Source organism: Frankliniella occidentalis, unplaced genomic scaffold (assembly GCF_000697945.3).
Source record: "Frankliniella occidentalis isolate FOCC.00 unplaced genomic scaffold, Focc_3.1 Scaffold82, whole genome shotgun sequence".
NCBI lineage: Eukaryota > Metazoa > Arthropoda > Insecta > Thysanoptera > Thripidae > Frankliniella > Frankliniella occidentalis.
Genome location: NW_026267212.1, coordinates 49,168 through 61,107, shown reverse-complemented (window position 1 = coordinate 61,107; position 11,940 = coordinate 49,168). Strand labels below are relative to the sequence as shown.

At 37.1% G+C, this 11,940-nt stretch overlaps 3 protein-coding genes across 3 annotated transcripts in view; 2 read left to right on the top strand and 1 right to left on the bottom strand.

Annotated features, from left to right (window-relative positions):
- Positions 1–2,474: 2,474 nt before the first annotated feature.
- LOC113210511 (transcription elongation factor SPT4-like) lies at positions 2,475–3,637 on the top strand. Its single transcript, XM_026428546.2, has 4 exons — positions 2,475–2,710; positions 2,791–2,897; positions 2,978–3,033; positions 3,114–3,637. Exons 1-4 carry the CDS (start codon positions 2,648–2,650, stop codon positions 3,230–3,232), a joined length of 345 nt encoding a protein of 114 aa, XP_026284331.1. The 5' UTR covers positions 2,475–2,647; the 3' UTR covers positions 3,233–3,637.
- A 227-nt stretch (positions 3,638–3,864) lies between these two features.
- LOC113210507 (phosphatidylinositol 3-kinase catalytic subunit type 3) lies at positions 3,865–9,258 on the bottom strand. The gene is made up of 17 exons (XM_026428542.2): positions 9,020–9,258; positions 8,620–8,808; positions 8,386–8,542; positions 8,169–8,282; positions 7,191–7,349; positions 7,018–7,113; positions 6,744–6,941; positions 6,483–6,668; positions 6,236–6,384; positions 5,984–6,139; positions 5,775–5,883; positions 5,534–5,662; positions 5,317–5,438; positions 5,023–5,237; positions 4,764–4,913; positions 4,431–4,674; positions 3,865–4,347 (listed from the first exon to the last, which is right to left on the bottom strand). Exons 1-17 carry the CDS (start codon positions 9,088–9,090, stop codon positions 4,116–4,118), a joined length of 2,676 nt encoding a protein of 891 aa, XP_026284327.1. The 5' UTR covers positions 9,091–9,258; the 3' UTR covers positions 3,865–4,115.
- Positions 9,259–9,350: 92 nt separating this feature from the next.
- LOC113210512 (serine/threonine-protein kinase S6KL) overlaps positions 9,351–11,940 on the top strand; it is a 36,305-nt gene continuing 33,715 nt past the window's right edge. Inside the window, exons 1-7 of the mRNA XM_026428548.2 lie at positions 9,351–9,603; positions 9,839–9,951; positions 10,020–10,146; positions 10,231–10,332; positions 10,446–10,569; positions 10,655–10,921; positions 11,015–11,103. Of these exons, the coding sequence (XP_026284333.1) occupies positions 9,520–9,603; positions 9,839–9,951; positions 10,020–10,146; positions 10,231–10,332; positions 10,446–10,569; positions 10,655–10,921; positions 11,015–11,103 (906 nt within the window). The 5' untranslated portion in view covers positions 9,351–9,519. The remainder of the gene's footprint in view (positions 9,604–9,838; positions 9,952–10,019; positions 10,147–10,230; positions 10,333–10,445; positions 10,570–10,654; positions 10,922–11,014; positions 11,104–11,940) is intronic.

Genomic DNA, 11,940 nt, shown 5'->3' with positions numbered 1-11,940 from the left:
GCATTTTTGTTTTCTATCGAGGGGGTAGCCTGCTTTCCTCTATCATCATTGTCTTTGGGTGCCTCAAGCATCTGGGTTGCAGCATCATGGACGTCATCCATTTTCCTAGGTGCTTCTGTGCAAGCACCATAGACTCCCTCATCATCTGTTTCAGATTTTGAGGCAACAGTATTGACAATTTGTGGTGCAGCCTCACAGATGTTGACATTACCAGTAATATTGTAATTTGTTAATTTTGTTGCTTGGTTGGGGGAATGTATAGACGTTGTTTCTCTTCTCACTTCGGGTGGATTTTTATTATCTTGTAAGACTTCTCCTGTACTCTTCTCTTCATCTTGCAGTGCAGATACAGTAGTAGTGTTTTCTAACATTTCTGAGCTCATACTCCTTTCTATTCTGTCCATTTCCTCCTCTATGAATTTTTGCTCAACATCGCTGAGCTCTTCTCTATCTAACTCATCACCTTTTTTGCTTCTGGAGTCATCTAATATGTTGGATGAAGCTGCCTTTTCTTTTATCAGTGAATTTCCATCTTCATGCAATTCAACAGAACAATCATTCATACTTTGATCAGCTTCGTAATGTAACTGTATACTAGAATTTCCAGATACTTCTTGAGTGCATGGTACTACAAAAGATGATATCACTCTCTGACAATTGCTGTTATCAACTGTATCATTGAAGAGGGAAGTATCACTTTCTTCTTCTGTTTGTGTTTCTGCCTCATAAATATCTATTTTACTTGAATTGCTCACAGGAGTATTAGTAGCTGATTGATATGATGTAGCTTGTTGGTAAAAGCTGTCTGAATCTCGCTGAGATGGCTTAGAAGCAGTCCTTGGAAGAGGTTGTTTGAAATTTGATCTCATAGGTGTACTGCCAATTACAGATTCATCACCAGAAAAGTTCTGCAGAATTAAAAATTTGGTATTGAAGGATTAGTTTAGATTATATATTAGAACAACCAAAGCGTAATAACGGTTTACATTACCAAACTACTGTTCCTAGGGGTTGATCCAATTCTACTTTTGGCAGGTGTGGCAAATATATCTGTTAAAAGATAAAAATAGGAGCTTCAACAGTGCAAAAGTTTTACTTGTTTAAAGAAACAGGATTCCATATTTACCGTCACTGGAGGTATCACAGCTAATCGCCTAAAAAATCATGATGAAACCATTAGACATGAGTAATAGATACAAATATTTAAAAACATTTGTTAAGATCAGTAAACAATTCTCATGCACAAAAACAGGAACTTACCCTAGAAGGTTCAATTATGTAATAAATTCCCTTCAAGTCTGCGAATTGTACATTAGCATCATTAGTGAGATTATAACGCACATGAGGTTTTAAAAGCATCTGTAAATCACAAAATACAGCAAAACAAAAATAATAAGACCTCTCAAAACTTCATAGTGTCCTGTTAAAGCAATATAGGCCTATGCACAGAAAGCCATACCCCATTAAGTCGAGTTGAATTGCTGCTGCCTAAATCACAGATAAGATGATGACCAGATTCAACTTCGATCAAAGCATGATGAGATGATATACTCTGCAATAGAAAATTGCTGAATAAAATTAGGAAGTAATAAGTGGAAGCAGTTGAAGAAGATAGAGGCTTATGCTCTTTTACACTCAGTTGATGTTAATTGTACAAACCTTCCTGTCAAGAATAATAGAACAGCGTTTAGGATCACGTCCAATAAATGTATCTCCATTAAATACAGGAAACTGAGTGGCATTTATTGCTAAACATCCAACCTAAGAAAGAAATGAAAGGACGTTTAATGCCAAAATATAATAACACAGAAGACATTAACCAAAGGCAGTTAGACTAAAGTAGAACATACATGTAACTTTTCTGTTTCGAACCTATCCTGAGGCTCTCCATGATCACTGTCTTGAAGAACTTGAGTGCATTCAAGCTCCCCAGATGAATCCATGGCTTCTGGAAGATAATAAAAGAGACGTTAAGTTTGAAGAAAGACTGCTGACAGTGGAAAAAATAAGGAAACTACAAAAACGAGAGAACATTAAAAAGTACAAAAAAGAGGCAACAAAACAGACATAGCCAACGTTGCCAAAAATTAATATGAGTAAATAAACTAAAACTTATTGAAGAAAGAGAAATACGGAGAGTGCACTATCACTACACGAAGAACTCTGGCAAAATCGCGACGGCAGATGTCAGAGGCATTGTTTGATCAAGAGGAAGAAAGCGCCCTTGGCCATTTACTGGCCGTCTACAGGCTTATTAGTCACAAGTGCAATCACGAAAATAGCTGACTGAATTGCAGCAGATACCTCAATGCACAGAAAGTTGGGAAGTGACTTACAGAATAACAACACTACGCGGTGCGGTGCTCCCCCTCGGCCGCCCCGCGCCCCGCCGGCTCCTTCGCCGCCTCAATTCGAATGTGTACGTGAATATGTATTCCTTTTTCTAAATTTGTCATACGAAAGTGATGACGTCAGAAGACAAGAGAAAATCACTGTACGCGAGCGCACCATCCCGCCATTTTATATTGTAAACATCAACCAACATAGTATATAGTATTGTCTTGACATTTGGAAAAAATAGCTGAAATTTCTGTATTTCACTGACCTTTCACCTTAGCGTAGTAATATATTTCAATACTAACTATCCATGGACGCCATACCCAAGGATTTGCGACAGCTTCGGGCATGTCTCAGTTGTTCACTCATCAAGGTAAACAACAAGGAATGTGGTTAAGTTGTCCGGCGTCTTAGATCAAGTAGTTTCTAATCTCTTTTATTTTTCCATTTTAGAATGTTGACCAATTTGAAAATGATGGTTGTGAGAACTGTGACGAGTTTCTACACATGAAGAATGATCGTGATAAAGTTTATGTGTGTACCAGCAATAATTTTGACGGGTAGGTCTACCATCGTTGAATGGGTTGGTTAAGCATGATATCATGGCTATAATTTATATTCGTTTATCATTATTTTTCAGAATGATTGCAGTTATGAGCCCTGAGGACAGTTGGGTGGCCAAATGGCAAAGAATAAGTATGTGTGCAATCTCTATTTTCTCAGTGTATATTTGCATGCCTTGCGTCATAGGTAGGTTAATGCATTTGATTTTGCAGGTCGATTCTCAAAAGGAATCTATGCCATCTCAGTTGCGGGCAAGTTGCCTGCTATTGTTATACGTGACATGAAAAGTCGCGGAATAACTTACAAGTCGAGAGACAATAGCTCTCGGTAATTAGTGTAAGTGTTTTGAAATGTTTTGCCCTTTTCTGTTTTAAATTGTTTGGGAAACTTTGTCGATGCTCTCCAATTACCATCAGATTATTTTATTGTCATTGTGATATTTTATTTAAGTGGGATTTGATAATGATTTTGAAATATTTAAACCTACATTTTAGTATTTATAAAATTCCCTACTCTTAAACCTTGTTCACTGAATCTTTTACTCGAGGTACTACATTTCTTTCTGTGAAGGAAACTCTAGATAACAGTACAAACTTCACTCATTTTAAAAATTGACACTGTATTTTAGTGAGTCATACTAGGTTTAAGTTTGCAAGTTAAAAATATCTTCGTAGCTCTCATGTTGAGCTGTGGTCTTCCAATTGATCTCAAATAAAATCCTTAGTTTCTGTACCTACATCCTGTTATGTTTTTTTTCTTAATATTTGTGGTTCCTTTTTTACATTCATTAAACTTTATATTGTACTTACAAATCTGTGAATGATAAAGCACCATTTTAAGTTTTTGAAAGGTCCTTTGTGGTCTAATCTCAAGCCCTCCTACGGATATAGTCACCACAGTCATACGCTTTTACATTGAAATACATAGGACATAATTCTAGGGCACAATTAAGTGTACAACAAGTTAATATTATTGGTATAAAATATCACATTTTGTATTTCAGAGTTTGAAAAGTTAAGATACATACTTCTGCTCTGGTCACATCAGTACTTAACACTTCATAAATGGTAAAGCCATCTGTTGTGCACATAGTGTAATATGGATTGTGTGCACAAAGTCATACAACTGAACAACAGTCTTACATTTTTCTTAATTTTTACAGTAAATGAAAACTGTTTTTGCAGAGTTGACAAACTTAAATATCACAGATATATTCACTTACGCCAGTACTGAGCAATTTTGTGGAACTGTTCCACCATGACTGCAAACACTGCTGAAACTGACACATCTAAAACAGATTGCATGTAGCGCACAGCCTCTTCATCGCTTAGGTCTAATCTTAGCTTGTCTTGAACCTTATTGACAGCCTTATCAGGCTCCAAAGCAATGTCAGGTACACTTGCATCAACCATTAGTGAAAATAAGTTAAGGATAAGATTGGCATGTCTGAAAAAAGAGAGAAAATATTCATCAATTATGAATCTCAAGAGTGAGAAAATGAAAGAATAGATCAGTATTCTAAGCCTTGCCTTCGCAAATGTAAAAAGGCAGTGTAGCAGTGTTTACGGAATTCATGGTAGTGATCTGAATCTACACCACCCATGGCATCCACCATTTCCTTGCTCAGCTTTATTGGAGGTGGAAGTGGTTTCGGATCTCGTCCCAAAATAAATCCAAAATCTATGTGAAATAGCTTTCCATCTGAGGTCAGTAAAAGGTTATCGAGATGTCTATCACCTACTCCTAAAATATATGTGATGACACAGTAACCTGCTGCAAGAGTTAAAACATCAAAATATTAACAGATTTAGAAGTTGAGATCTGAACTGCTCATCAATAATTTCATCCATGCAAACACTAACCACAGCTTCTGACATAATTGTCAATTATTTCCGGTTGAATGCCATATGGAGCACTCTCTACAAAATGATGTTTTCTGAAAAAGTTTTGAATGGATCCATCGGATTGAAGAACTTCAGCAACAGGCATAGAATCAATAAACTGAACAAAGCCTAAGAAAACAATATACAGTGAACTTTAGAAGGTACATTTACCCTTAGAACTCACTCAATAGAGTAAACTTGATTTAATACAGACAGAAACCTAAATTATTGTACATACCGTGCTTAGTACTGGTAGCCAAAACACGGTATGGTGTAAGCTTCAAGTCAAGATTTTCTCGACGAAGTAGCTTGTCCATCAGAGAAATACTCTGGAGTATAAGTTGATCTTGACGTAAATCGTCTCCATGTTTAAAAATGGCAACATATTCTGTATTATCCGTTGTTAGGAATGTTAAACGGGATGGCATGAGAGCAGACTTGAACAATGTTGCCCTGAAATCACATAAAATGCCTAAAGTGATAGTTCAATAAATTGTTGACAATATCACTGGTAAAAAAACTTCCAACTCACGATTCAGCCACAATTCCCTTGATATGAATATCAGGATTGAGAGGAAATGGTAGTGGTTCAAAATTAGAAAAGTTTATCATGAAGGCTTCTGCGTCTACAAAAAGAGCTTGTAGGCGTTCAATCTGTAAATAATTGATGTTTATTATAGTATTACAGAGTATTTTTTATTTCATCTTTGCATTTGCAGTTTTTATCGATATTCAATAGATGGCCTTACCTTTTTCTTACGGTTACCACTTTCTCGTGCAACCATTTTGACAAGTTTTACTAACTCAATGATAAACAACTGCTGGCGAGCTAAAATCATTCGGCGTGCCTGCCAATCTTTATTACCTTTCTGTAAGGTCTGCAAATTATAAAAGAGATGCACACTTAAGAAACAAAAAATAATTAAGACAAAACCTAATAAGCAGGTCAAATAGTTTGATCAAAGTACATTTCATTAGAAACACACTTACTTGAAGGAAAGTTTTTTTTACAGTACGATACATCTCTCTGGCAGGATTATCTTGATAAATACCCACATCCTGCTCTTTCTCATGAGATTCACTCTCAGTTACAAGGTACCTGAAAAAAACACACCAAAAAAACCAACAAATTAGTTTCAGGAAACAGAAAAGGTGTAAGTGAATAAACGCAAGAATAAATGCAACCTAAAACTTCTTACCAATAAAAGTAATTTGCAAGCGTGATATTTTGACAAGCCCGATATATGAGAAAACTAGCAAGATTCTCCGTAGAATTAGAGCTACTGTTGACACATGATGTAGCATGAGATCTTTCAGATAACTCCCCATCAGCAAGACCACCACTGCTAGTATCACTGTGGACCCAATAATGACAATAATATTATAACAGAACAAGGGATCTAGAGTATTCCAAAGACACAAAAACTTAAGAGGGATTTATGTTTGACTACCTTGTACTGCATTCACATACAACAGCAGATCCTTCTTTTTCTTCCTGGGATGCATAGGTATTCACAACTCTTGAGTAGCCTGCATTTATTTCATCAAAATTTTCATATTTCAGAGCTTGTACTAATTGAAGTAGATACAAGAGAAGATCCTACAAAAATTTAATGACATCACAATGCCTTCTTATAGTATTTCAAATCATAAAAAATAGTAAGAAATTTACAAAAGAACATCATCTTCAGACTATACCTCATCAGGGGCTTGCTGCAAACGTGAAACAGCATAACGTCTAACTGCGGGGTGAGTGAACTGGGGGCTCAATAGCTGCAAAGCATCTTCTACATCCATAGGCACCCAATTTTCTAGCATACTAAGGGCTTGTCTCACTTCTGCATTAAGCTTCCAGTTTACACATAGCAAAAATTTAGTTAGAGCCTGGAAACATTTACAAGAATTAGAATCCAATAAATACTTGGAAAAATTGTTGCACTGCCAATGGCAATGGGTTACCTTTTTTTGATTGCTAAGATAAAATCGGAATCTCCACACAAGATCTTGTTCCTCTGTGGTTAATATTTTAGTGGGTGGATACGCAACAATATTGTGTAAAGTGTCCCGGACTGCTGCATTCGGTTTTGCATCTTTGTCAGACATTCCACTTCTCAGGCTGCGAGCAAGCTTGTGATGCTTGCTTTCAACAAGATTTTCCTGAGAGACAAAACAATTTAATAGTATTTTGCCTCATATCTAGTTTGAAGATTTCTTCTCACTGGGCAGAATTTACCTCTAGAATTTCATGGTCAGGCACAGTTACAATTTCTGGTTGAGCTTGGAACGGATACACACTATCACCATCAGGTTCATAATACACCACAGAATGCTGTTTCAGGTATAAAAAGGGGTGAAAAAAGATGATATTTAAGATGATGATTCAATACCACAGCAAAATATACTTACTGACACACCACCTAACTCAATACAAGGGAACTCCACCATAAGATACAAGAAGTCAGAGCTCCGTTTCTCACGCTCATTTATTACTTCCATTTCCCTGAATGATAAACGATCCAACCAATCTACCTTTGGCAGGTATCCATTCCTATGTCTTTTAGCTAACTGAAAGATAAGAGAAGAATATTAGGAAATATGAAATACAGAAGATCATGTTTTCATTGTAAATTTGTAAGAATGAGGACACAGATTTGTAATTTTATCTATGTGATGGCCAATGTTGGATTTGGCAAGAGCCCGTTGAAGAATGTTAATTGTTTCAAACTAATTCGACAGTCCCTAAGGAGTGTTAGGCAAAACTGAGATTCACCAAACTTGCACAGCCAATGTCCTGAGTCATAGTAATGAAGTGCTCAGACCTGAAACTTTAGACAGAAATCTGTCTGCATAATTTTAATAGGGAATATGGAACTAACATGATCAAACGTTGTAATTTATTTCTTTATTTAGCGTTAAATAGCACTGCTCTTTTTTCTGCATGGTGTGCCGTTATTACAATGGCCATATCGCAGGACCTAGGCTGGCTTTTCCATGCTTTCCTGCTTCCCCTCTTGATTTAAACGTTTTTCAAGAGAGCTTTGACCATTAAATGTCAGTTCAATAACTTAGTTTTCGATGAAGATTCCCTGAGTTGGTTATTTGACGAGAGATTTAAAGGTAATGTCTGAAATATTTTCAGGAAAACAATAATAAATGTTTGGCAAATCTTACTTTTGATGCAAACAACCCAGAAACTGTCAAATTTAAATATTTTTGAAAAATACTAAATGATTTTTACTACAGCAGGACCTTTGCTATGACATACCTATTAGGAAATGTATATACAAGAGCTAAGTACAAATACAGCTACAATGGCATAGGTTTACAAAATTTGTGCAAATAAACATTTTGATTTAACGAAGTAAAGCGGTTATTGCTACAAACCTTTGACAATCTCTGCATCTGTTCTTTACCATGACTGCGAGCTTTTCCTGGTGTACAGCTAGGAAACGATCCATCAGCAACACGATCAGGCCAAACTCTGAGGTCTAGCATACCCTGAAATACAAAAACAAACACCAGATCACACCAAATCAACTTAATTTTGAATGTGGTATAAATACAACTTAATTTTAAATGTGGTATTAATATGACTTTTTACCTGTCTAAAAACACCATGATTTCCAAATAGTGCAATAGTTGTACCTCCTACTGGTTGCAATTTACTTGGGCCAACACAGTCATACACTGTCAATGCCAGTTGAGCATCCCGGGGCAAGTCACAGAACATGACAGGAAGCACAACCCACTCATTCCAACTAGAAAATAAAGTTTCTTGTTCTTTATACGATCTATGTCAGTATCCTCTGAATAGGTAAACAAATTATTCACATACCTCCATCGAGAAGAAAATGCCTTGTAGGAGGTTGTGACTGGCAAAGCTAAGGGTCGACCTTCAGAAAAAACCTGGCATTCCACAATTAGATCTGCACAATTTTCTTTGTACAAACCAGAAAAGGACAGCATAGGGTTTTCAAGCAATTTATCATATTCAGGTTTTAAGCATTTTCCATCTAGGGTACCACTGTAGAACAGATAACAACATACAATTTTGACATTTGATGGGGATAATTTAATTTAAAAGTAAACTTGCAAGAAACTACAAAAAAAAGAGGAGGCTAAGGAACCGAATTGCTTCCTTAGGTATGTAATAGTTAATAATAATAATGATAATAACTTAGGTTAGGTGGCTTTCGCAGGGAATGCGAACACACTGCTGTGAGAGAAATACCCACATTTTAAGTTGCACTTTCTTCTCTACAGAAGAGCTGTGCACATAATAGAACTTGTCTTTTAAATCATCCATCTTAGATCTGTTAAAAATGCTGACATATCCTTCAAATGCGATGAAAGATAAAATTTGACATTAAAACAGGAAAACAGTGAGCTGCGACTGCGACTGAAAATGAAAACAAAAGCTAGCAGACAACACTACATTCTGGCCACCATTAATATCCGAAATATAATTAAGAAACTACACATTTCCTGTTTTTCTCTTAATTTTAATATGATTGTTGCTTTTAATTAAACCATACATAGACGAGGTTGATGCATTATGATGCTCTTTCAGTTTACTGAATGCGTGAGAATCAATGCATGCTGGGTGAGGGATGTTTTCGCAACTGGAGTAACAGGTGGTGGACTTTCAAAATATCAGAATTTTCTTAATTTGTCCCAAATGTTTGTAAACACTTTTAAACCACCACTCAGCTACGTTCTCTAATGACAACAATAAATGGGAAACGCAAATGAAAAAACTCTATCCTGCTATGGTCAGACAAGAAACGAAGTCAACAAGCGACGTCAAGATTTTAGTCAGGTACAAGTAATGGGAGTGGCAGTATAACCTTTTACCATACTATCACATGATCATTTATTGTTAAAGAAATAATGACGGAGCTGCCTTTACTAATGTTCAAAACCACTAGGTTTTTCTACAACTTTCCATTATATGTTCATTTTCAAAAACATATGACATTTTTATTTTGATCTCATGATGAATCTTGTAATAATTGTGTTCTAAGCAGTGCTTATTTTGATTCCTCTTTTTTCAGTTCAGTTTGACTACTTTGACGAATAACTGGAGTGGTCGTTCGTTTATTAGTGGTGTTAGTCAGCAGTCTGCGTACAGTGTTTCAAGACCGTGGTCCCGAGTTTCAAGGAGGAGGTAACTGAAAAGTGAGTTTTACATTTGTTATGTTTTACATTAGTTATATGACCAGTCTCTTGTTTCAGGTGGAAAGAATCAACTTTAAATAATCCTTATCACATAGCCAAAACTACATGGCCTGTACCATACATAGAAGCCATTTTTCTACCGGACTTTAACATTAAGGGTCCAGTTACGGAATTAAATTTTCAGGTACCTGTTCATTTACTTTATCATGATTATTTATTTCAAATTTTGAAAAGTTTTATGAATGTGGTGCCCTTTGTAATTTGGAAGGTTGTTAATCCAATTTCACATGGCGCATTTGGGGTGGTTTTCCATGTAAAGAAAGCTGATACTGGAAATGATTATGCTATGAAAATCTTATCAAAATCTAAGGTAGGTACCTTATAAAACCCTCTTTGAACAGATGACTGGTACTGTTTTCTAGTGAGAGCCAAGTAGTCTCCCTTGAAAAAGTCTCCTATTGGTGAATTCACTTTGTACCATAGATTATTGCTGAGAGTGCTGTACAACAAGTGAAGGATGAAGCAAGAATCCAATCAACTTGTGGACATAACCCATTTATTGTCAACTGTCCATTCTATTGGCAAAGTAGAAAACAGCTATTCATTGGTAAGGAGTCATTGCTTTCTTTCATATTGTACTCCATTTTTAAGTGTCATAAACCTTTCTAGCCTCATTCATCTTGTTTTGCCAGTTAGTGACTATGTCAGTGGTGGGGAACTTTTAGACCTCTGCAAACACCACACAGTTTTACCAGAAAACTTGGTCCAAATTTACACTGCAGAGCTAGCTCTTGCATTAGACTTCTTGCACAATGCAGGTGTGATATATCGTGATCTCAAAATGGAGAATGTCCTGCTTGATTCCGATGGACACTGCCAATTGATAGATTTTGGACTTGCAAAGTGGTTGCGACATGGGGACCGAACAACAACTATATGTGGCACATTACAATATATTGGTATGTATAATCGATGTACTGTTGTATGTATTGCAGCTTGAAAAAATGATGGCGTAAGGCCTTGCGCATTGAATTACCTTTTTTTTTCTACAGCCCCAGAGGTCCTCAGCCAAGAACCATATGGACATGCAGTGGACTGGTGGTCTCTTGGAGTTCTAGCCTGCTGTATGCTTTGTGGAGAGGTGAGTCCTTGCCTCAAGCTGTCAAAAAGCTGATTGATACTAATGCCGTTGGGTGTGATAGCATTGTCGTTCAAAGCTGCTTTACGATTTGGTCGACCTGCCAGAGTGGTCTACCGCCCGAGGGCCTAGAAGCTTTTCAAACCGCCGTGCTCGGGAGTACAATGGGTTGCCTACCCACCAGGCGTTCGGCCCGCTCGGGACTCGAGTAACAACCGAATTTTATTTTAAGGCGAAGTGTTGCATGGTGGTGAATTTATTAATACATAGCTGGGCAGCTGGGCCCACCCCGATTGGGAAGTGACCTCGTTGGTTTGCACGTGGACTAGCACTGGCTTCAGAAGCAGGGCGCGCTCACCCTTTGAGGTCCACTTTAACACGCATTGTGTGCGGACGACGGGTGGCATCCCATTGAGATGAGTGAAGGGATATATTCGAATCTAGGTTGTCTTGAATAAATACGACTTGATAAGTCGTTTCGTATGTCGTTCACGTCCAAGGCTTCGCCAATTCTCTGAGCGCGACTTAGGCTGGACTTCCCCCTAAGCGAGATGTCACATTATTTCCACGTTCCTTGCAACGCAATGAAAATTTCTTCAATTTGTACATACATAAGCAACCGAATACCCTCCCCCCAGGCCCTGACAGTAAACTTCTATTATATTTTTCTGTCCTTTAAATTACTTCTGTGCAGTCAATACCGCCCGTTACCCTCGTTGATTTCGTCATTATCACAACATTTTCAATATAGGTCCGATTGTATGCTGCTACTATCTCTTCCTTCAAAAATGTTAAGATAAGTAATCTAAGGATGTCATATGATTTTTTATCCGTGCCACC